Source organism: Castor canadensis, chromosome 10, assembly GCF_047511655.1.
Source record: "Castor canadensis chromosome 10, mCasCan1.hap1v2, whole genome shotgun sequence".
Lineage (NCBI taxonomy): Eukaryota > Metazoa > Chordata > Mammalia > Rodentia > Castoridae > Castor > Castor canadensis.
The window spans coordinates 96,468,365-96,493,153 of NC_133395.1; the positions used below are offsets into that span (position 1 = coordinate 96,468,365).

General features: G+C 42.7%; 3 protein-coding genes across 3 annotated transcripts; all 3 read right to left on the minus strand.

The window, feature by feature from the left end:
- Nucleotides 1-19: 19 nt before the first annotated feature.
- On the minus strand, nt 20-8,132 carry LOC141411401 (ubiquitin carboxyl-terminal hydrolase 17-like protein 6). Its single transcript, XM_074042889.1, has 3 exons — nt 7,947-8,132; nt 1,945-3,319; nt 20-75 (listed from the first exon to the last, which is right to left on the minus strand). Exons 1-3 carry the CDS (start codon nt 8,130-8,132, stop codon nt 20-22), a joined length of 1,617 nt encoding a protein of 538 aa, XP_073898990.1.
- Nucleotides 8,133-8,193: 61 nt separating this feature from the next.
- On the minus strand, nt 8,194-16,307 carry LOC141411402 (ubiquitin carboxyl-terminal hydrolase 17-like protein 6). Its single transcript, XM_074042891.1, has 3 exons — nt 16,130-16,307; nt 10,119-11,498; nt 8,194-8,249 (listed from the first exon to the last, which is right to left on the minus strand). The coding sequence occupies exons 1-3, from the start codon at nt 16,305-16,307 to the stop codon at nt 8,194-8,196; spliced, it is 1,614 nt and encodes a 537-aa protein (XP_073898992.1).
- Nucleotides 16,308-16,368: 61 nt separating this feature from the next.
- Nucleotides 16,369-24,474, minus strand: LOC141411403 (ubiquitin carboxyl-terminal hydrolase 17-like protein 6). Its single transcript, XM_074042892.1, has 3 exons — nt 24,297-24,474; nt 18,294-19,673; nt 16,369-16,424 (listed from the first exon to the last, which is right to left on the minus strand). The coding sequence occupies exons 1-3, from the start codon at nt 24,472-24,474 to the stop codon at nt 16,369-16,371; spliced, it is 1,614 nt and encodes a 537-aa protein (XP_073898993.1).
- Nucleotides 24,475-24,789: the final 315 nt, after the last annotated feature.

Consider the following 24,789-nt stretch of genomic DNA (forward strand, 5'->3'; position numbering starts at 1 on the left):
TCCTGTGTTAATGAACTTGTCATCCACATGCAAACTCTTGTCTTTGATGGTCAGGTTTGCCCTTTTTCTTCATTCCTCATGCACAAAAAACAGGGTGTAACACTTCCCATAAAGCAGGTCAGAAGAGAAACATGGAGATCAATACCCTTAACATTCTTGCTGGCCATGTATTTGCATGGGTTGTGAAAGGTTGTGGTGATAACGACCCCAGTTGGATGGAGCGCCCCTTCCCACCAACTCTGCGGTATCCCCACTATCTCTTCTAACCTCACCCTAGAGAAACTTCTGTTTTCTATCCCTGAATTTAGTGTAAATCTGTCCTGATCCCCTAAGATGCATGAGTCAAAGCTGTTCTCCCTTCCACTCATTATTCCCCCAAATCCATGCACATAAAGAGATTCAACGAAATAATTTTTATAAATATTGTAGTAAGATATATACGTTGTCCAGGAGGCGATTCCTACTAATGATTCCTATTAATTTCATACTGTGCACAATTTACACGGCACCCATATTAGCTACTCATCAGGATTCTCCCCAGGACACTGGAAGCAATTGAAGGACTTTTTTTTACTTCTGCATCATATATAAATATGAAGCCCATGTACCATATATGGTCTCCTTAATCTCCTAGGATGACTTCACACCTCCAACTAGCGAAGCAGCCCAAAACACCTGCTACCCAATTACTTTCCTCCTTGTATAAAATTAATATTCATGTTTATGTTCAAAGTGGTAACTCCCTGTATTCCCTCTGTGGGAGTGCCTTACTTTTGTCTGTTCATCCCTTTCCCTTATTATCCCTTCCCCCTGTACCTCCCACGACCCTCTTTTGAACAGCTGTCAGGACACATTCTACTTTCCTCCACCTTGCCATGTTATGGTACGCAACTTTGCTGATGGTCTATCATTGTCTTTTCTGTTCCCTCCCTCCCTGAGTTCCATACACTTGTTCCACTGGTTCCAAAGTGCTCTACATCTCACTGAGTATATAGTCATAACTCTTTTTGTTCATTAGCTGCTCTTTGCACTCATCTTCTTCTTATGAGACAAAAGATGCCCATCAATGCAGAAACCAAGATTCATTGGCAAAAACACATTTCCTGTGTACATCACTGCATGGATAAGCCAGAGCATTTCCCTCACACCCGTCAGTGCCTGTGATCCTTCATACATATGATTGCAGTCCACACAGGATCACTGCAGGCAGCACTGCATCCTGTGTGTCATTGGCAAACGCTGACCACAGGGCACTTCTCTCAGCTCACCTGCAACTGCTCAGTGGATATCCAGATGTTGCTGTCAGCATCTCATGTTGGCAAAGCAGAGTGGGTGTGCACATGGGTCTCAGTATTTAGGCAAGTAGACAGGAAGGATTATCTTTTTGTAATCTTTATTTGGTGAGACAAAAAGAAAAGGAAGAACTTAAAACTGCAATACAAAAAATGAAAACATCCTACAAATTAGTAAGTTTTCTGAACCCAAATACCTTTTATGTAAATCTGCTGCACTCCTATCAGCTTCTTAAACTTTAATCGATTTATGTTGAGTGAACTCATCCAATGCAAGGCTCTCACTGACCATTATCTTTTGACAATTTTATAGCATTCAAAGACATATACTAAAAATGGGCCGTTTCTCAGGGCCTATTCTCTACAGAAAATTACACACCACAGGATATTGAAAAAGAAACCCGAGACATCAAACCAAAAGGTCTGTTTTCTGAAACAATTGGTAATGTGTTTTCACATGATCTTTACATAAATGCTTCTCATTTACAGAGATCATGCTCACAAATCCCACTTGCCCTCTCTGGAGCACTCTGACCCTGTTCAGTTGTCTCTTCCCCTGAAGGAGAGCAGTTCATGAAGTGAAATCATGAGAATACAAGGAGAGACTTCTTGCGCTGCTTGTTCTTCCTCTTGTTAGCTCTGGGGCACACACCCACACAAGGAAGGTGGCCAGTGTCCTTGGAACACTGGGCAGGCAGGTAAATTTCCTTTTCAGTGTGATTTTTTCTCATGCCCACCCTGTACTTTGACGGGTGAATCATGATTCCATTGGAAGGCAGGGTGCCTTCTATTTTCCGGATGTTGAATTCAGACTTTGGCCGGTTTTGTTGTTGGAGGATTTTCCACTGGTCTAAGGTGATTTCTTTTGTTGCTGAATCTTCCTTGTGACCGCAGGATTCTCCAACTTGCATGTTGGACGGTCTGTGAAGCTCTCTTTGTTGCGCTCCCATGTCCTGGTCTGCCACCTCCAGGAGACTTTGTTCCTCACAATGAGAGAAACCAATACTGTGTCCATTGAGCTCACTCTTCTGAACATAAAAGAGGACATAAGCTTGCCTATTCAGCACAGATGTAATGCCACAGGGAGTTACCTTGGCATCATCCATTTCATACCAGTGTCCGTTGCCAGCTTTTATGTAACACAAGTAGTGCCCGCTGTGGCAGCTCAACCCAGCATGGACCAGTACAGCATACAGGACATACACAAGTGGTTCTGTGTTCTGGTGAGACATATACGGTTGCATATCAATACACTCTGGGTATTGCACGACCCTGCCGATTTTAACACCCGTGAAATCACAGAACCTTTTCAACACAAGGATAAGAACCTTGGGGACCGTTTTCAAAGTCAGTGTCTTGGTAGCAGGCACTCTACTTAAACAAGTAGCACAATCATAGGCCTCTTCCCCATCCAGATTTTCAGGCTTTACTAAACATTTTAATGCTTCCTGGACACTCTGAGCTGCCTTGATATCCAGACTTATATCCAGATAGGGGTCAAAGGTATCAGAAATGCCATGGCACCGGAGGCACTTGATTTGAGACCTCCAGTATCCTCCAAAGAGCTGACAGACTAGGCTGGTGTTCTCAGCCTGAGGATCCAAATCCTTGTGCCCAGGCAGGCATGAATTCAGCATTGCACCCAAAACGAACATCAGAAACTCATGGGCATCTTCCTGCTTATATTTATGGAAACCAGTCACCAGGGCCCTCAAAGGCTGGATCACCTTCCCAGAGTGCTGGAGAGCTCTTATCATGTGAGCTTGCAAAATACAAATCATGCAGGTGTTCAGTGGACAACAGGTCTGGGAGTGCTCCTGGGACAGCATATAGTTGGCAAGAGGGGCTGTGTATGTCAGACACTGCAGTGTGGCATTCATGTAGCAGGTGTTCCCCAGGTTCTGCAGCCCAGCACCAACCACATAAGGTTGCTTCCAAGTCACACAGAATTTCTCCTTGGGAGCTTTGTCTGTTGCCAACACACTCTCATGCTTATTAACATCTGCATCTTCCCAAGAGGGCACCCCCTGGGCTAAAGGTCAAAAACACACAAAAGGACTTTTAGCAACAGGACAATTGAAAGTAGAGAATCTGTTTTGGAAACACATAAGACTCAGACTTACCTCTCCAGTGGTGTTGAGCAGCCTCCATTTCTGCAGGAGCAAGAATCCCCAATTTTTCTAGCTGGAACTTCCAGTAACTGAGGAGTCCTTTTTCCCTCTGAGGAAGTCTCCAATGACTGACCTTTGGAGCGCTTGGCCTTTTTCTATCCCCATTTGCCACGCCCCATCAGTTCACACAAGTTCCACCAATCACCTTCCAGAACTCAATGTCATCTGCTTTAAAGGGCTTGGTCTTTCCTTTTCCCTGAGACTTCAAGGTTGTCCCTTCCCCAATTTCTATATCAACAAACACGATCAAGGGGAGACACAATGGTTTACGGACCTCACGCCCAGATCACAATGAGAAAATTGTTATCTGGTTGCATTTCCTTCTACTGGAAAGAGTATGGGGCAAATTATGGAATTTACAAAGGAAGCCCATACAGTTGGCAAACCCAATGCCACACAGTAAACAAAAATAGTACAATAAAGAAAGGAAAAAATGCAAAGACGAAATAAACCATTAAATAAGCTGGTGGAACTGTGACATTGCCATACTCATATAGGTTTGTGTTAATTATGGGAAATCTAAGTCTGGGAATATTGTGAAGCAGCTGCAGAAAAATGAAAAGGTCTTGATATAAAGCCCCAATACCATCAAGGGGTTCTTTTCACTTAGTTGTTTCTCTATCTCCGTATTTAATGAACATAAATTCTTCAAGTTGGGAAGTACTTTTAAATTGGTCCAAGTAAACCTGTGAAGAAACTTGTCACACAAACTTTCCATCTCAGAGATTATGAGATTCTATCTGATAGGATTAGGATGATTGCATTAAAGACTTCAGAGAAACTTGTAATGGCATAGGTAGACTGTCTCTAAAAGAAATAACCCCCCACAAAATCACTGGAAAAAACACCCACAAGACAGTACATGTAGATTAGTTAGAACGTTTTCCTTTCTTCTTGGACATCTGGAGTTCCACCATAGCATTGAAAAGAAAGCAACTCTTATTTGCATTTCCTTCCAGGATACTGGAGAAAATTCACGTGGGCAAAGTCATCTCCCCAGGGACTTTGAAGAGGCCCAGCAGTGTCACATGATCACCATTACGCATCCCACCTAAGGGAAACATCGTCAATCTCCTAATCTTTCAGCTGCAAATGGTAATGTGGTGTTGTGGCAGTTCTATCATTTCAAGGCATGGGTGTCTACCTCCCTTCTCTACTCATATGGATTTAGTAAGACAAAACAAAAATAGAAACAAAAAAGCACAAAATGAACAGTTCTGAATCTGAACAGGGAAAACACCAACGCAAAGAAATACCTGAATATTTGCTCTCTTTCGTGTTTTTGAGGCTACTGGACTGAGAACTTTTGCTTTCTTGGCAAGAGGACTACAAGATTCCCAACGGAAATATTCTAGACAGGAATCTTCAGCACGCACATGACGATTTCAATTTCCCCCAAAATCATTTATTTACTTACTTATTGATTGATTTATTTGTTTGTTGGTTTATGTTTAAATTAGGATACATTCCTTGGACACAGAGTATTCATTTTGACAGTTCCATGCATGTTTTCATTTTGCCTCTTACATTACCCCAGGTTTTGTCTAGCTCAACTCCTTCCTAGTCAACTTGGGGCAATTGCAGCGTTTTTCCTTCTTATCGTTCCTAATGCTTTTTAATTCCACGGACCACATTCTCTTGCTTGAATCCCCTCCTTTACCATACCTTGTCCCACACTTACACCCTACCACATGCATTATCTATTTTACAGTTATGTAGTTTATACTGAATTTCTAAGTTGAAGTATCCTGCTGGGTTGTAGTTAACTTTTGTCAGTTCCACAGCATTTATTTCTCTTCCTTTAGCCATAACCCAAGCCCTATCCTTCAAGACCTTTGAGACATGTTTCAGAAATGTCACGAGTACAGTTGAAAAGACATTTGACAATAATGTGCAATCCAAACCATAACTTCTACAACTGAGCAAAGAAAAGCAAAAAGCAAAGTATGTAAGGCTTAGTGTGAATTCTTTGTGGCCTGTGAAATGCTATCTTAGTTTCAATAAACCATTTCATTTCTTGTTTTACACATTGTGATGGAACTCAGGAGTTTGTCTACTTTACAAAATGACTCCATAACTGAGTTACTTATGATAACTGGGGCTTTTAATGCTGTTGTAGTGGGTTTCTTACCAAAGGTCTAACTCTGTCCCCCAAGGTTTTCTTGCTGTCTCTTGGTAGCCCACGAAGGTCTCTACTTCCAATCGATCTGCCTCAAACTCCAAAGAGCTGGGGTTTCAGCCGTGCCCCACCATGCCTAGGTCAGACAAAATAATATTCCACTTAGAACCTACACATACATATCCCCATACTCCTCCCACTCTACTCCAATCTGAGCCATGTTTTTGAAAACAAACTGGAAAAAGTACTGAATATGAATTCATGTGGCTTCATTGTGTCTGCCAGCATGATTTCAACCTGACAAATCGTAGACACACAGTTTCACACAGGATGCAGATTCCTGGTTGCCTGAGGAAAGGTAAGTGAGAATGGTGACTCCCCAAAACTTTTATGTAGCTTCCCCTGACTCCTGTGATTGCAGACATCACCCAATCCACTCATCTTCATCCATAAACCTCACGTAACATAATGTCTCACATCAAAACTTGTGTGACTTCTCTTTACCAACTCTAACCACTAGAAGAAACTTAAATCTATTTTCACTCTTACTAATATGTCTTTATTAAAAAAAAACCCAAACGAATCAATAAACAACTAATTGTTAAAGGATGGTCAATGAAATACACAAAGCTGTGCAGAATGAGTTGCACCTTTTTCAGTGGTACTGGGGACACAACTCAGGGTCTCATGGTCATGAGGATTTTATGCCATATACTTGAGACATATTTCCAGCCCTAGATTTCAACTGCAGAAAATTAACCTACGAGTTATGACCCATTCACTCTGCCCAACTGTTTAAAACGTGTATGTGTTTTTATGGGGGTATACATTTGATTGTGTTTCTCTGTATTACAATGTGTATATGGTTTTGTTTTGTGCCTGTCGGGCTGTATGCTCATGTCCTTAAGTGCACTTCCTTCCTAGCAGATCACGACCATGGCTATGGTACAGCTGGAAGGAGAGATAGGGCTGAGCTCTCCAAAGAGCAGCCACCAGCCTCTTCCCAAAGGAGACAGGTAACAGGAAACAGTGCACTCCTTCCTGTGTACTCATATGCGGGGTACATCACCCCTTCAAATAGCCAAATACATCAGCAGAGAAGCTGCCCAAAAATTTCGGTTCCGACTCTTTTACACTTTGGGAATTTTCTGGGAGAGTCTCGACGGCATCCATAGGAACTTGACACACTTGAGTGTCCTTGTTTCCTGCTGCTGGCTTGTAAATATGAAAGCCTCAGGGATTCAGGCTCGATGACATGGGGAACATGCATGTGAACTCACTACTGACTGGGGCTCTCTGTCCCCAGAAGCCCTCTCTGAAGTGCAGATGTAGTTATCAGATCCTGGCCTGGTGAAGCCCTCCTACACCCTGTCCTTCTGTTATGCATTCTCTGGGGACTCCGTCAAAAGTGCTAGATGATCTGCCATCAGTTGTATCTTCCATAATTCAGGGTAGGAGCTGCACTTTATAGGACATGCCTATAGAGGGGGAACTTTGAATACAACCCATCCCTGACGAGATGATACTCCACGAGAGTTAGTCATCCACGCAACACATCTTCCCACAGCTGAGCTCTGTGACTACAGTGGAAAAACGGGTGTTTAGGTGTGTGAGGGACACAGTGAGGGCACTTCATTGATGCAGGGAACACGGGCCTGGACTCTAAGAGGCTCACAAGACTCACAGAGTCCTGAATATCAGACAAGAAGCAATGGAAGGATGGAAAACCTACACACTTCCTGTTTGACTTAATAGATTCTCTCTCCTCTCCTACATTGCAGCTGCACCAGTGATGTCCCTTCTCTGTTCCCATGTTTGTCTTCCCTCATGTTCTCACTGTGGCAATAAATTAGAAGTGACTTTGCCTCTTTAACGTGTACTGGGTGTAGGCAGTAGATACGAGACAGTTACCATTTCCCATATGATCTTCTTTTTCTCCTTGACCCCCAAAATATATACACTGTACTCAAAATCTTCTCTTTGGTGTTGTGTGCTGATTAATGTCCCTACAAATTCATAAAAGGCAGCCCTATGTTAAAAGGTAGACTAATTGGAGTGTTAATATCAAAGGGTAGGAAAGCTTGAATGTCTTCATAAAACTTGGACTCATCCATCACATCCATCAGTGTATGTCTTCCTAGGGGAAGGAGATTCACACACTAGGGCATAGAGTGCTCACTTTCATATTCATTCCTTCATTCCTTCCTTCTTTTATTCCTCTCTAAATATACCTCTCTTGTCTACTCTCTCGTCTCCTCTTTTTCTCTTCTCATTCATCTCTCTTGCTCTCTTTCTCTCTCTCTTTCTCTCTCTGTCACTCTCTCTGTCTCTCTCTGTCTCTCTCTATCACCTTCCATGACAAACTCTCTCACTTTCAATCTCCGTGTTTCTTAGGACACAAATGATTTGGAACAGTGACATGCCATCTCGGAACGTGTTCGCTGTTATGTATTGTGAGGAATGATTTTTTCCAACCACCACCAAACACAGTTTAGGACTGAATACTGCCACCAGGTCCTCTTCACGCAGATATGTGAACACCTCACCCATGTGGGTAGCCTTACCTCACACTGTGGCTGAGCTCCTTTGGCATCCTGTGTTAATGAACTTGTCATCCACATGCAAACTCTTGTCTTTGATGGTCAGGTTTGCCCTTTTTCTTCATTCCTCATGCACAAAAAACAGGGTGTAACACTTCCCATAAAGCAGGTCAGAAGAGAAACATGGAGATCAATACCCTTAACATTCTTGCTGGCCATGTATTTGCATGGGTTGTGAAAGGTTGTGGTGATAACGACCCCAGTTGGATGGAGCGCCCCTTCCCACCAACTCTGCGGTATCCCCACTATCTCTTCTAACCTCACCCTAGAGAAACTTCTGTTTTCTATCCCTGAATTTAGTGTAAATCTGTCCTGATCCCCTAAGATGCATGAGTCAAAGCTGTTCTCCCTTCCACTCATTATTCCCCCAAATCCATGCACATAAAGAGATTCAACGAAATAATTTTTATAAATATTGTAGTAAGATATATACGTTGTCCAGGAGGCGATTCCTACTAACGATTCCTATTAATTTCATACTGTGCACAATTTACACGGCACCCATATTAGCTACTCATCAGGATTCTCCCCAGGACACTGGAAGCAATTGAAGGACTTTTTTTTACTTCTGCATCATATATAAATATGAAGCCCATGTACCATATATGGTCTCCTTAATCTCCTAGGATGACTTCACACCTCCAACTAGCGAAGCAGCCCAAAACACCTGCTACCCAATTACTTTCCTCCTTGTATAAAATTAATATTCATGTTTATGTTCAAAGTGGTAACTCCCTGTATTCCCTCTGTGGGAGTGCCTTACTTTTGTCTGTTCATCCCTTTCCCTTATTATCCCTTCCCCCTGTACCTCCCACGACCCTCTTTTGAACAGCTGTCAGGACACATTCTACTTTCCTCCACCTTGCCATGTTATGGTACGCAACTTTGCTGATGGTCTATCATTGTCTTTTCTGTTCCCTCCCTCCCTGAGTTCCATACACTTGTTCCACTGGTTCCAAAGTGCTCTACATCTCACTGAGTATATAGTCATAACTCTTTTTGTTCATTAGCTGCTCTTTGCACTCATCTTCTTCTTATGAGACAAAAGATGCCCATCAATGCAGAAACCAAGATTCATTGGCAAAAACACATTTCCTGTGTACATCACTGCATGGATAAGCCAGAGCATTTCCCTCACACCCGTCAGTGCCTGTGATCCTTCATACATATGATTGCAGTCCACACAGGATCACTGCAGGCAGCACTGCATCCTGTGTGTCCCTGGCAAATGCTGACCACAGGGCACTTCTCTCAGCTCACCTGCAACTGCTCAGTGGATATCCAGATGTTGCTGTCAGCATCTCATGTTGGCAAAGCAGAGTGGGTGTGCACATGGGTCTCAGTATTTAGGCAAGTAGACAGGAAGGATTATCTTTTTGTAATCTTTATTTGGTGAGACAAAAAGAAAAGGAAGAACTTAAAACTGCAATACAAAAAATGAAAACATCCTACAAATTAGTAAGTCTTCTGAACCCAAATACCTTTTATGTAAATCTGCTGCACTCCTATCAGCTTCTTAAACTTTAATCGATTTATGTTGAGTGAACTCATCCAATGCAAGGCTCTCTCTGACCATTATCTTTTGACAATTTTATAGCATTCAAAGACATATACTAAAAATGGGCCGTTTCTCAGGGCCTATTCTCTACAGAAAATTACACACCACAGGATATTGAAAAAGAAACCCGAGACATCAAACCAAAAGGTCTATTTTCTGAAACAATTGGTAATGTGTTTTCACATGATCTTTACATAAATGCTTCTCCTTTACAGAGATCATGCTCACAAATCCCACTTGCCCTCTCTGGAGCACTCTGACCCTGTTCAGTTGTCTCTTCCCCTGAAGGAGAGCAGTTCATGAAGTGAAATCATGAGAATACAAGGAGAGACTTCTTGCGCTGCTTGTTCTTCCTCTTGTTAGCTCTGGGGCACACACCCACACAAGGAAGGTGGCCAGTGTCCTTGGAACACTGGGCAGGCAGGTAAATTTCCTTTTCAGTGTGATTTTTTCTCATGCCCACCCTGTACTTTGACGGGTGAATCATGATTCCATTGGAAGGCAGGGTGCCTTCTATTTTCCGCATGTTGAATTCAGACTTTGGCCGGTTTTGTTGTTGGAGGATTTTCCACTGGTCTAAGGTGATTTCTTTTGTTGCTGAATCTTCCTTGTGCCCGCAGGATTCTCCAACTTGCATGTTGGACGGTCTGTGAAGCTCTCTTTGTTGCGCTCCCATGTCCTGGTCTGCCACCTCCAGGAGACTTTGTTCCTCACAATGAGAGAAACCAATACTGTGTCCATTGAGCTCACTCTTCTGAACATAAAAGAGGACATAAGCTTGCCTATTCAGCACAGATGTAATGCCACAGGGAGTTACCTTGGCATCATCCATTTCATACCAGTGTCCGTTGCCAGCTTTTATGTAACACAAGTAGTGCCCGCTGTGGCAGCTCAACCCAGCATGGACCAGTACAGCATACAGGACATACACAAGTGGTTCTGTGTTCTGGTGAGACATATACGGTTGCATATCAATACACTCTGGGTATTGCACGACCCTGCCGATTTTAACACCCGTGAAATCACAGAACCTTTTCAACACAAGGATAAGAACCTTGGGGACCGTTTTCAAAGTCAGTGTCTTGGTAGCAGGCACTCTACTTAAACAAGTAGCACAATCATAGGCCTCTTCCCCATCCAGATTTTCAGGCTTTACTAAACATTTTAATGCTTCCTGGACACTCTGAGCTGCCTTGATATCAAGACTTATATCCAGATAGGGGTCAAAGGTATCAGAAATGCCATGGCACCGGAGGCACTTGATTTGAGACCTCCAGTATCCTCCAAAGAGCTGACAGACTAGGCTGGTGTTCTCAGCCTGAGGATCCAAATCCTTGTGCCCAGGCAGGCATGAATTCTGCATTGCACCCAAAACGAACATCAGAAACTCATGGGCATCTTCCTGCTTATATTTATGGAAACCAGTCACCAGGGCCCTCAAAGGCTGGATCACCTTCCCAGAGTGCTGGAGAGCTCTTATCATGTGAGCTTGCAAAATACAAATCATGCAGGTGTTCAGTGGACAACAGGTCTGGGAGTGCTCCTGGGACAGCATATAGTTGGCAAGAGGGGCTGTGTATGTCAGACACTGCAGTGTGGCATTCATGTAGCAGGTGTTCCCCAGGTTCTGCAGCCCAGCACCAACCACATAAGGTTGCTTCCAAGTCACACAGAATTTCTCCTTGGGAGCTTTGTCTGTTGCCAACACACTCTCATGCTTATTAACATCTGCATCTTCCCAAGAGGGCACCCCCTGGGCTAAAGGTCAAAAACACACAAAAGGACTTTTAGCAACAGGACAATTGAAAGTAGAGAATCTGTTTTGGAAACACATAAGACTCAGACTTACCTCTCCAGTGGTGTTGAGCAGCCTCCATTTCTGCAGGAGCAAGAATCCCCAATTTTTCTAGCTGGAACTTCCAGTAACTGAGGAGTCCTTTTTCCCTCTGAGGAAGTCTCCAATGACTGACCTTTGGAGCGCTTGGCCTTTTTCTATCCCCATTTGCCACGCCCCATCAGTTCACACAAGTTCCACCAATCACCTTCCAGAACTCAATGTCATCTGCTTTAAAGGGCTTGGTCTTTCCTTTTCCCTGAGACTTCAAGGTTGTCCCTTCCCCAATTTCTATATCAACAAACACGATCAAGGGGAGACACAATGGTTTACGGACCTCACGCCCAGATCACAATGAGAAAATTGTTATCTGGTTGCATTTCCTTCTACTGGAAAGAGTATGGGGCAAATTATGGAATTTACAAAGGAAGCCCATACAGTTGGCAAACCCAATGCCACACAGTAAACAAAAATAGTACAATAAAGAAAGGAAAAAATGCAAAGACGAAATAAACCATTAAATAAGCTGGTGGAACTGTGACATTGCCATACTCATATAGGTTTGTGTTAATTATGGGAAATCTAAGTCTGGGAATATTGTGAAGCAGCTGCAGAAAAATGAAAAGGTCTTGATATAAAGCCCCAATACCATCAAGGGGTTCTTTTCACTTAGTTGTTTCTCTATCTCCGTATTTAATGAACATAAATTCTTCAAGTTGGGAAGTACTTTTAAATTGGTCCAAGTAAACCTGTGAAGAAACTTGTCACACAAACTTTCCATCTCAGAGATTATGAGATTCTATCTGATAGGATTAGGATGATTGCATTAAAGACTTCAGAGAAACTTGTAATGGCATAGGTAGACTGTCTCTAAAAGAAATAACCCCCCACAAAATCACTGGAAAAAACACCCACAAGACAGTACATGTAGATTAGTTAGAACGTTTTCCTTTCTTCTTGGACATCTGGAGTTCCACCATAGCATTGAAAAGAAAGCAACTCTTATTTGCATTTCCTTCCAGGATACTGGAGAAAATTCACGTGGGCAAAGTCATCTCCCCAGGGACTTTGAAGAGGCCCAGCAGTGTCACATGATCACCATTACGCATCCCACCTAAGGGAAACATCGTCAATCTCCTAATCTTTCAGCTGCAAATGGTAATGTGGTGTTGTGGCAGTTCTATCATTTCAAGGCATGGGTGTCTACCTCCCTTCTCTACTCATATGGATTTAGTAAGACAAAACAAAAATAGAAACAAAAAAGCACAAAATGAACAGTTCTGAATCTGAACAGGGAAAACACCAACGCAAAGAAATACCTGAATATTTGCTCTCTTTCGTGTTTTTGAGGCTACTGGACTGAGAACTTTTGCTTTCTTGGCAAGAGGACTACAAGATTCCCAACGGAAATATTCTAGACAGGAATCTTCAGCACGCACATGACGATTTCAATTTCCCCCAAAATCATTTATTTACTTACTTATTGATTGATTTATTTGTTTGTTGGTTTATGTTTAAATTAGGATACATTCCTTGGACACAGAGTATTCATTTTGACAATTCCATGCATGTTTTCATTTTGCCTCTTACATTACCCCAGGTTTTGTCTAGCTCAACTCCTTCCTAGTCAACTTGGGGCAATTGCAGCGTGTTTCCTTCTTATCGTTCCTAATGCTTTTTAATTCCACGGACCACATTCTCTTGCTTGAATCCCCTCCTTTACCATACCTTGTCCCACACTTACACCCTACCACATGCATTATCTATTTTACAGTTATGTAGTTTATACTGAATTTCTAAGTTGAAGTATCCTGCTGGGTTGTAGTTAACTTTTGTCAGTTCCACAGCATTTATTTCTCTTCCTTTAGCCATAACCCAAGCCCTATCCTTCAAGACCTTTGAGACATGTTTCAGAAATGTCACCAGTACAGTTGAAAAGACATTTGACAATAATGTGCAATCCAAACCATAACTTCTACAACTGAGCAAAGAAAAGCAAAAAGCAAAGTATGTAAGGCTTAGTGTGAATTCTTTGTGGCCTGTGAAATGCTATCTTAGTTTCAATAAACCATTTCATTTCTTGTTTTACACATTGTGATGGAACTCAGGACTTTGTCTACTTTACAAAATGACTCCATAACTGAGTTACTTATGATAACTGGGGCTTTTAATGCTGTTGTAGTGGGTTTCTTACCAAAGGTCTAACTCTGTCCCCCAAGGTTTTCTTGCTGTCTCTTGGTAGCCCACGAAGGTCTCTACTTCCAATCGATCTGCCTCAAACTCCAAAGAGCTGGGGTTTCAGCCGTGCCCCACCATGCCTAGGTCAGACAAAATAATATTCCACTTAGAACCTGCACATACATATCCCCATACTCCTCCCACTCTACTCCAATCTGAGCCATGTTTTTGAAAACAAACTGGAAAAAGTACTGAATATGAATTCATGTGGCTTCATTGTGTCTGCCAGCATGATTTCAACCTGACAAATTGTAGACACACAGTTTCACACAGGATGCAGATTCCTGGTTGCCTGTGGAAAGGTAAGTGAGAATGGTGACTCCCCAAAACTTTTATGTAGCTTCACCTGACTCCTGTGATTGCAGACATCACCCAATCCACTCATCTTCATCCATAAACCTCACGTAACATAATGTCTCACATCAAAACTTGTGTGACTTCTCTTTACCAACTCTAACCACTAGAAGAAACTTAAATCTATTTTCACTCTTACTAATATGTCTTTATTAAAAAAAAAACCCAAACGAATCAATAAACAACTAATGGTTAAAGGACGGTCAATGAAATACACAAAGCTGTGCAGAATGAGTTGCACCTTTTTCAGTGGTACTGGGGACACAACTCAGGGTCTCATGGTCATGAGGATTTTATGCCATATACTTGAGACATATTTCCAGCCCTAGATTTCAACTACAGAAAATTAACCTACGAGTTATGACCCATTCACTCTGCCCAACTGTTTAAAACGTGTATGTGTTTTTATGTGGGTATACATTTGATTGTGTTTCTCTATATTACAATGTGTATATGGTTTTGTTTTCTGCCTGTCGGGCTGTATGCTCATGTCCTTAAGTGCACTTCCTTCCTAGCAGATCACGACCATGGCTATGGTACAGCTGGAAGGAGAGATAGGGCTGAGCTCTCCAAAGAGCAGCCACCAGCCTCTTCCCAAAGGAGACAGGTAACAGGAAACAGTGCACTCCTTCCTGTGTACTCATATGCGGGGTACATCACCCCTTCAAATAGCCAAATACATCAGCAGAGAAGCTGCCCAAAAATTTCGGTTCCGACTCTTTTACACTTTGGGAATTTTCTGGGAGAGTCTCGACGGCATCCATAGGAACTTGACACACTTGAGTGTCCTTGTTTCCTGCTGCTGGCTTGTAAATATGAAAGCCTCAGGGATTCAGGCTCGATGACATGGGGAACATGCATGTGAACTCACTACTGACTGGGGCTCTCTGTCCCCAGAAGCCCTCTCTGAAGTGCAGATGTAGTTATCAGATCCTGGCCTGGTGAAGCCCTCCTACACCCTGTCCTTCTGTTATGCATTCTCTGGGGACTCCGTCAAAAGTGCTAGATGATCTGCCATCAGTTGTATCTTCCATAATTCAGGGTAGGAGCTGCACTTTATAGGACATGCCTATAGAGGGGGAACTTTGAATACAACCCATCCCTGACGAGATGATACTCCACGAGAGTTAGTCATCCATGCAACACATCTTCCCACAGCTGAGCTCTGTGACTACAGTGGAAAAACGGGTGTTTAGGTGTGTGAGGGACACAGTGAGGGCACTTCATTGATGCAGGGAACACGGGCCTGGACTCTAAGAGGCTCACAAGACTCACAGAGTCCTGAATATCAGACAAGAAGCAATGGAAGGATGGAAAACCTACACACTTCCTGTTTGACTTAATAGATTCTCTATCCTCTCCTACATTGCAGCTGCACCAGTGATGTCCCTTCTCTGTTCCCATGTTTGTCTTCCCTCATGTTCTCACTGTGGCAATAAATTAGAAGTGACTTTGCCTCTTTAACGTGTACTGGGTGTAGGCAGTAGATACGAGACAGTTACCATTTCCCATATGATCTTCTTTTTCTCCTTGACCCCCAAAATATATACACTGTACTCAAAATCTTCTCTTTGGTGTTGTGTGCTGATTAATGTCCCTACAAATTCATAAAAGGCAGCCCTATGTTAAAAGGTAGACTAATTGGAGTGTTAATATCAAAGGGTAGGAAAGCTTGAATGACTTCATAAAACTTGGACTCATCCATCACATCCATCAGTGTATGTCTTCCTAGGGGAAGGAGATTCACACACTAGAGCATAGAGTGCTCACTTTCATATTCATTCCTTCATTCCTTCCTTCTTTTATTCCTCTCTAAATATACCTCTCTTGTCTACTCTCTCGTCTCCTCTTTTTCTCTTCTCATTCATCTCTCTTGCTCTCTTTCTCTCTCTCTTTCTCTCTCTGTCACTCTCTCTGTCTCTCTCTGTCTCTCTCTATCACCTTCCATGACAAACTCTCTCACTTTCAATCTCCGTGTTTCTTAGGACACAAATGATTTGGAACAGTGACATGCCATCTCGGAACGTGTTCGCTGTTATGTATTGTGAGGAATGATTTTTTCCAACCACCACCAAACACAGTTTAGGACTGAATACTGCCACCAGGTCCTCTTCACGCAGATATGTGAACACCTCACCCATGTGGGTAGCCTTACCTCACACTGTGGCTGAGCTCCTTTGGCATCCTGTGTTAATGAACTTGTCATCCACATGCAAACTCTTGTCTTTGATGGTCAGGTTTGCCCTTTTTCTTCATTCCTCATGCACAAAAAACAGGGTGTAACACTTCCCATAAAGCAGGTCAGAAGAGAAACATGGAGATCAATACCCTTAACATTCTTGCTGGCCATGTATTTGCATGGGTTGTGAAAGGTTGTGGTGATAACGACCCCAGTTGGATGGAGCGCCCCTTCCCACCAACTCTGCGGTATCCCCACTATCTCTTCTAACCTCACCCTAGAGAAACTTCTGTTTTCTATCCCTGAATTTAGTGTAAATCTGTCCTGATCCCCTAAGATGCATGAGTCAAAGCTGTTCTCCCTTCCACTCATTATTCCCCCAAATCCATGCACATAAAGAGATTCAACGAAATAATTTTTATAAATATTGTAGTAAGATATATACGTTGTCCAGGAGGCGATTCCTACTAACGATTCCTATTAATTTCATACTGTGCACAATTTACACGGCACCCATATTAGCTACTCATCAGGATTCTCCCCAGGACACTGGAAGCAATTGAAGGACTTTTTTTTACTTCTGCATCATATATAAATATGAAGCCCATGTACCATATATGGTCTCCTTAATCTCCTAGGATGACTTCACACCTCCAACTAGCGAAGCAGCCCAAAACACCTGCTACCCAATTACTTTCCTCCTTGTATAAAATTAATATTCATGTTTATGTTCAAAGTGGTAACTCCCTGTATTCCCTCTGTGGGAGTGCCTTACTTTTGTCTGTTCATCCCTTTCCCTTATTATCCCTTCCCCCTGTACCTCCCACGACCCTCTTTTGAACAGCTGTCAGGACACATTCTACTTTCCTCCACCTTGCCATGTTATGGTACGCAACTTTGCTGATGGTCTATCATTGTCTTTTCTGTTCCCTCCCTCCCTGAGTTCCATACACTTGTTCCACTGGTTCCAAAGTGCTCTACATCTCACTGAGTATATAGTCATAACTCTTTTTGTTCATTAGCTGCTCTTTGCACTCATCTTCTTCTTATGAGACAAAAGATGCCCATCAATGCAGAAACCAAGATTCATTGGCAAAAACACATTTCCTGTGTACATCACTGCATGGATAAGCCAGAGCATTTCCCTCACACCCGTCAGTGCCTGTGATCCTTCATACATATGATTGCAGTCCACACAGGATCACTGCAGGCAGCACTGCATCCTGTGTGTCCCTGGCAAATGCTGACCACAGGGCACTTCTCTCAGCTCACCTGCAACTGCTCAGTGGATATCCAGATGTTGCTGTCAGCATCTCATGTTGGCAAAGCAGAGTGGGTGTGCACATGGGTCTCAGTATTTAGGCAAGTAGACAGGAAGGATTATCTTTTTGTAATCTTTATTTGGTGAGACAAAAAGAAAAGGAAGAACTTAAAACTGCAATACAAAAAATGAAAACATCCTACAAATTAGTAAGTCTTCTGAACCCAAATACCTTTTATGTAAATCTGCTGCACTCCTATCAGCTTCTTAAACTTTAATCGATTTATGTTGAGTGAACTCATCCAATGCAAGGCTCTCACTGACCATTATCTTTTGACAATTTTATAGCATTCAAAGACATATACTAAAAATGGGCCGTTTCTCAGGGCCTATTCTCTACAGAAAATTACACAACACAGGATATTGAAAAAGAAACCCGAGACATCAAACCAAAAGGTCTATTTTCTGAAACAATTGGTAATGTGTTTTCACATGATCTTTACATAAATGCTTCTCCTTTACAGAGATCATGCTCACAAATCCCACTTGCCCTCTCTGGAGCACTCTGACCCTGTTCAGTTGTCTCTTCCCCTGAAGGAGAGCAGTTCATGAAGTGAAATCATGAGAATACAAGGAGAGACTTCTTGCGCTGCTTGTTCTTCCTCTTGTTAGCTCTGGGGCACACACCCACACAAGGAAGGTGGCCAGTGTCCTTGGAACACTGGGCAGGCAGGTAAATTTCCTTTTCAGTGTGATTTTTTCTCATGCCCACCCTGTACTTTGACGGGTGAATCATGATTCCATTGGAAGGCAGGGTGCCTTCTATTTTCCGGATGTTGAATTCAGACTTTGGCCGGTTTTGTTGTTGGAGGATTTTCCACTGGTCTAAGGTGATTTCTTTTGTTGCTGAATCTTCCTTGTGCCCGCAGGATTCTCCAACTTGCATGTTGGACGGTCTGTGAAGCTCTCTTTGTTGCGCTCCCATGTCCTGGTCTGCCACCTCCAGGAGACTTTGTTCCTCACAATGAGAGAAACCAATACTGTGTCCATTGAGCTCACTCTTCTGAACATAAAAGAGGACATAAGCTTGCCTATTCAGCACAGATGTAATGCCACAGGGAGTTACCTTGGCATCATCCATTTCATACCAGTGTCCGTTGCCAGCTTTTATGTAACACAAGTAGTGCCCGCTGTGGCAGCTCAACCCAGCATGGACCAGTACAGCATACAGGACATACACAAGTGGTTCTGTGTTCTGGTGAGACATATACGGTTGCATATCAATACACTCTGGGTATTGCACGACCCTGCCGATTTTAACACCCGTGAAATCACAGAACCTTTTCAACACAAGGATAAGAACCTTGGGGACCGTTTTCAAAGTCAGTGTCTTGGTAGCAGGCACTCTACTTAAACAAGTAGCACAATCATAGGCCTCTTCCCCATCCAGATTTTCAGGCTTTACTAAACATTTTAATGCTTCCTGGACACTCTGAGCTGCCTTGATATCCAGACTTATATCCAGATAGGGGTCAAAGGTATCAGAAATGCCATGGCACCGGAGGCACTTGATTTGAGACCTCCAGTATCCTCCAAAGAGCTGACAGACTAGGCTGGTGTTCTCAGCCTGAGGATCCAAATCCTTGTGCCCAGGCAGGCATGAATTCAGCATTGCACCCAAAACGAACATCAGAAACTCATGGGCATCTTCCTGCTTATATTTATGGAAACCAGTCACCAGGGCCCTCAAAGGCTGGATCACCTTCCCAGAGTGCTGGAGAGCTCTTATCATGTGAGCTTGCAAAATACAAATCATGCAGGTGTTCAGTGGACAACAGGTCTGGGAGTGCTCCTGGGACAGCATATAGTTGGCAAGAGGGGCTGTGTATGTCAGACACTGCAGTGTGGCATTCATGTAGCAGGTGTTCCCCAGGTTCTGCAGCCCAGCACCAACCACATAAGGTTGCTTCCAAGTCACACAGAATTTCTCCTTGGGAGCTTTGTCTGTTGCCAACACACTCTCATGCTTATTAACATCTGCATCTTCCCAAGAGGGCACCCCCTGGGCTAAAGGTCAAAAACACACAAAAGGACTTTTAGCAACAGGACAATTGAAAGTAGAGAATCTGTTTTGGAAACACATAAGACTCAGACTTACCTCTCCAGTGGTGTTGAGCAGCCTCCATTTCTGCAGGAGCAAGAATCCCCAATTTTTCTAGCTGGAACTTCCAGTAACTGAGGAGTCCTTTTTCCCTCTGAGGAAGTCTCCAATGACTGACCTTTGGAGCGCTTGGCCTTTTTCTATCCCCATTTGCCACGCCCCATCAGTTCACACAAGTTCCACCAATCACCTTCCAGAACTCAATGTCATCTGCTTTAAAGGGCTTGGTCTTTCCTTTTCCCTGAGACTTCAAGGTTGTCCCTTCCCCAATTTCTATATCAACAAACACGATCAAGGGGAGACACAATGGTTTACGGACCTCACGCCCAGATCACAATGAGAAAAACCAATCAGTTGCATTTCCTTCTACTGGAAAGAGTATGGGGCAAATTATGGAATTTACAAAGGAAGCCCATACAGTTGGCAAACCCAATGCCACACAGTAAACAAAAATAGTACAATAAAGAAAGGAAAAAATGCAAAGATGAAATAAACCATTAAATAAGCTGGTGGAACTGTGACATTGCCATACTCATATAGGTTTGTGTTAATTATGGGAAATCTAAGTCTGGGAATATTGTGAAGCAGCTGCAGAAAAATGAAAAGGTCTTGATATAAAGCCCCAATACCATCAAGGGGTTCTTTTCACTTAGTTGTTTCTCTATCTCCGTATTTAATGAACATAAATTCTTCAAGTTGGGAAGTACTTTTAAATTGGTCCAAGTAAACCTGTGAAGAAACTTGTCACACAAACTTTCCATCTCAGAGATTATGAGATTCTATCTGATAAAATTAGGATGATTGCATTAAAGACTTCAGAGAAACTTGTAATGGCATAGGTAGACTGTCTCTAAAAGAAATAACCCCCCACAAAATCACTGGAAAAAACACCCACAAGACAGTACATGTAGATTAGTTAGAACGTTTTCCTTTCTTCTTGGACATCTGGAGTTCCACCATAGCATTGAAAAGAAAGCAACTCTTATTTGCATTTCCTTCCAGGATACTGGAGAAAATTCACGTGGGCAAAGTCATCTCCCCAGGGACTTTGAAGAGGCCCAGCAGTGTCACATGATCACCATTACGCATCCCACCTAAGGGAAACATCGTCAATCTCCTAATCTTTCAGCTGCAAATGGTAATGTGGTGTTGTGGCAGTTCTATCATTTCAAGGCATGGGTGTCTACCTCCCTTCTCTACTCATATGGATTTAGTAAGACAAAACAAAAATAGAAACAAAAAAGCACAAAATGAACAGTTCTGAATCTGAACAGGGAAAACACCAACGCAAAGAAATACCTGAATATTTGCTCTCTTTCGTGTTTTTGAGGCTACTGGACTGAGAACTTTTGCTTTCTTGGCAAGAGGACTACAAGATTCCCAACGGAAATATTCTAGACAGGAATCTTCAGCACGCACATGACGATTTCAATTTCCCCCAAAATCATTTATTTACTTACTTATTGATTGATTTATTTGTTTGTTGGTTTATGTTTAAATTAGGATACATTCCTTGGACACAGAGTATTCATTTTGACAGTTCCATGCATGTTTTCATTTTGCCTCTTACATTACCCCAGGTTTTGTCTAGCTCAACTCCTTCCTAGTCAACTTGGGGCAATTGCAGCGTTTTTCCTTCTTATCGTTCCTAATGCTTTTTAATTCCACGGACCACATTCTCTTGCTTGAATCCCCTCCTTTACCATACCTTGTCCCACACTTACACCCTACCACATGCACTATCTATTTTACAGTTATGTAGTTTATACTGAATTTCTAAGTTGAAGTATCCTGCTGGGTTGTAGTTAACTTTTGTCAGTTCCACAGCATTTATTTCTCTTCCTTTAGCCATAACCCAAGCCCTATCCTTCAAGACCTTTGATACATGTTTCAGAAATGTCACGAGTACAGTTGAAAAGACATTTGACAATAATGTGCAATCCAAACCATAACTTCTACAACTGGGCAAAGAAAAGCAAAAAGCAAAGTATGTAAGGCTTAGTGTGAATTCTTTGTGGCCTGTGAAATGCTATCTTAGTTTCAATAAACCATTTCGTTTCTTGTTTTACACATTGTGATGGAACTCAGGACTTTGTCTACTTTACAAAATGACTCCATAACTGAGTTACTTATGATAACTGGGGCTTTTAATGCTGTTGTAGTGGGTTTCTTACCAAAGGTCTAACTCTGTCCCCCAAGGTTTTCTTGCTGTCTCTTGGTAGCCCACGAAGGTCTCTACTTCCAATCGATCTGCCTCAAACTCCAAAGAGCTGGGGTTTCAGCCGTGCCCCACCATGCCTAGGTCAGACAAAATAATATTCCACTTAGAACCTACACATACATATCCCCATACTCCTCCCACTCTACTCCAGTCTGAGCCATGTTTTTGAAAACAAACTGGAAAAAGTACTGAATATGAATTCATGTGGCTTCATTGTGTCTGCCAGCATGATTTCAACCTGACAAATTGTAGACACACAGTTTCACACAGGATGCAGATTCCTGGTTGCCTGTGGAAAGGTAAGTGAGAATGGTGACTCCCCAAAATTTTTATGTAGCTTCACCTGACTCCTGTGATTGCAGACATCACCCAATCCACTCATCTTCGTCCATAAACCTCACGTAACATAATGTCTCACATCAAAACTTGTGTGACTTCTCTTTACCAACTCTAACCACTAGAAGAAACTTAAATCTATTTTCACTCTTACTAATATGTCTTTATTAAAAAAAATCCCAAACGAATCAATAAACAACTAATGGTTAAAGGACGGTCAATGAAATATACAAAGCTGTGCAGAATGAGTTGCACCTTTTTCAGTGGTACTGGGGACACAACTCAGGGTCTCATGGTCATGAGGATTTTATGCCATATACTTGAGACATATTTCCAGCCCTAGATTTCAACTCCATAAAATTAACCTACGAGTTATGACCCATTCACTCTGCCCAACTGTTTAAAACGTGTATGTGTTTGTATGTGGGTATACATTTGATTGTGTTTCTCTGTATTACAATGTGTATATGGTTTTGTTTTGTGCCTGTCGGGCTGTATGCTCATGTCCTTAAGTGCACTTCCTTCCTACCACGACCATGGCTATGGTATAGCTGGAAGGAGAGATAGGGCTGAGCTCTCCAAAGAGCAGCCACCAGCCTCTTCCCAAATTAGACAGGTAACAGGAAACAGTGCACTCCTTCCTGTGTACTCATATGCGGGGAACATCACCCCTTCAAATAGCCAAATACATCAGCAGAGAAGCTGCCCAAAAATTTCGGTTCCGACTCTTTTACACTTTGGGAATTTTCTGGGAGAGTCTCGACGGCATCCATAGGAACTTGACACACTTGAGTGTCCTTGTTTCCTGCTGCTGGCTTGTAAATATGAAAGCCTCAGGGATTCAGGCTCGATGACATGGGGAACATGCATGTGAACTCACTACTGACTGGGGCTCTCTGTCCCCAGAAGCCCTCTCTGAAGTGCAGATGTAGTTATCAGATCCTGGCCTGGTGAAGCCCTCCTACACCCTGTCCTTCTGTTGTGCATTCTCTGGGGACTCCGTCAAAAGTGCTAGATGATCTGCCATCAGTTGTATCTTCCATAATTCAGGGTAAGAGCTGCACTTTATAGGACATGCCTATAGAGGGGGAACTTTGAATACAACCCATCCCTGACGAGTTGATACTCCACGAGAGTTAGTCATCCACGCAACACATCTTCCCACAGCTGAGCTCTGTGACTACAGTGGAAAAACTGGTGTTTAGGTGTGTGAGGGACACAGTGAGGGCACTTCATTGATGCAGGGAACACGGGCCTGGACTCTAAGAGGCTCACAAGACTCACAGAGTCCTGAATATCAGACAAGAAGCAATGGAAGGATGGAAAACCTACACACTTCCTGTTTGACTTAATAGATTCTCTCTCCTCTCCTACATCGCAGCTGCACCAGTGATGTCCCTTCTCTGTTCCCATGTTTGTCTTCCCTCATGTTCTCACTGTGGCAATAAATTAGAAGTGACTTTGCCTCTTTAACGTGTACTGGGTGTAGGCAGTAGATACGAGACAGTTACCATTTCCCATATGATCTTCTTTTTCTCCTTGACCCCCAAAATATATACAATGTACTCAAAATCTTCTCTTTGGTGTTGTGTGCTGATTAATGTCCCTACAAATTCATAAAAGGCAGCCCTATGTTAAAAGGTAGACTAATTGGAGTGTTAATATCAAAGGGTAGGAAAGCTTGAATGACTTCATAAAACTTGGACTCATCCATCACATCCATCAGTGTATGTCTTCCTAGGGGAAGGAGATTCACACACTAGGGCATAGAGTGCTCACTTTCATATTCATTCCTTCATTCCTTCCTTCTTTTATTCCTCTCTAAATATACCTCTCTTGTCTACTCTCTCGTCTCCTCTTTTTCTCTTCTCATTTATCTCTCTTGCTCTCTTTCTCTCTCTCTTTCTCTCTCTGTCACTCTCTCTGTCTCTCTCTGTCTCTCTCTATCACCTTCCATGACAAACTCTCTCACTTTCAATCTCCGAGTTTCTTAGGACACAAATGATTTGGAACAGTGACATGCCATCTCGGAACGTGTTCGCTGTTATGTATTGTGAGGAATGATTTTTTCCAACCACCACCAAACAGAGTTTAGGACTGAATACTGCCACCAGGTCCTCTTCACGCAGATATGTGAACACCTCACCCATGTGGGTAGCCTTACCTCACACTGTGGCTGAGCTCCTTTGGCATCCTGTGTTAATGAACTTGTCATCCACATGCTAACTCTTGTCTTTGATGGTCAGGTTTGCCCTTTTTCTTCATTCCTTATGCACAAAAAACAGGGTGTAACACTTCCCATAAAGCAGGTCAGAAGAGAAACATGGAGATCAATACCCTTAACATTCTTGCTGGCCATGTATTTGCATGGGTTGTGAAAGGTTGTGGTGATAACGACCCCAGTTGGATGGAGCGCCCCTTCCCACCAACTCTGCGGTATCCCCACTATCTCTTCTAACCTCACC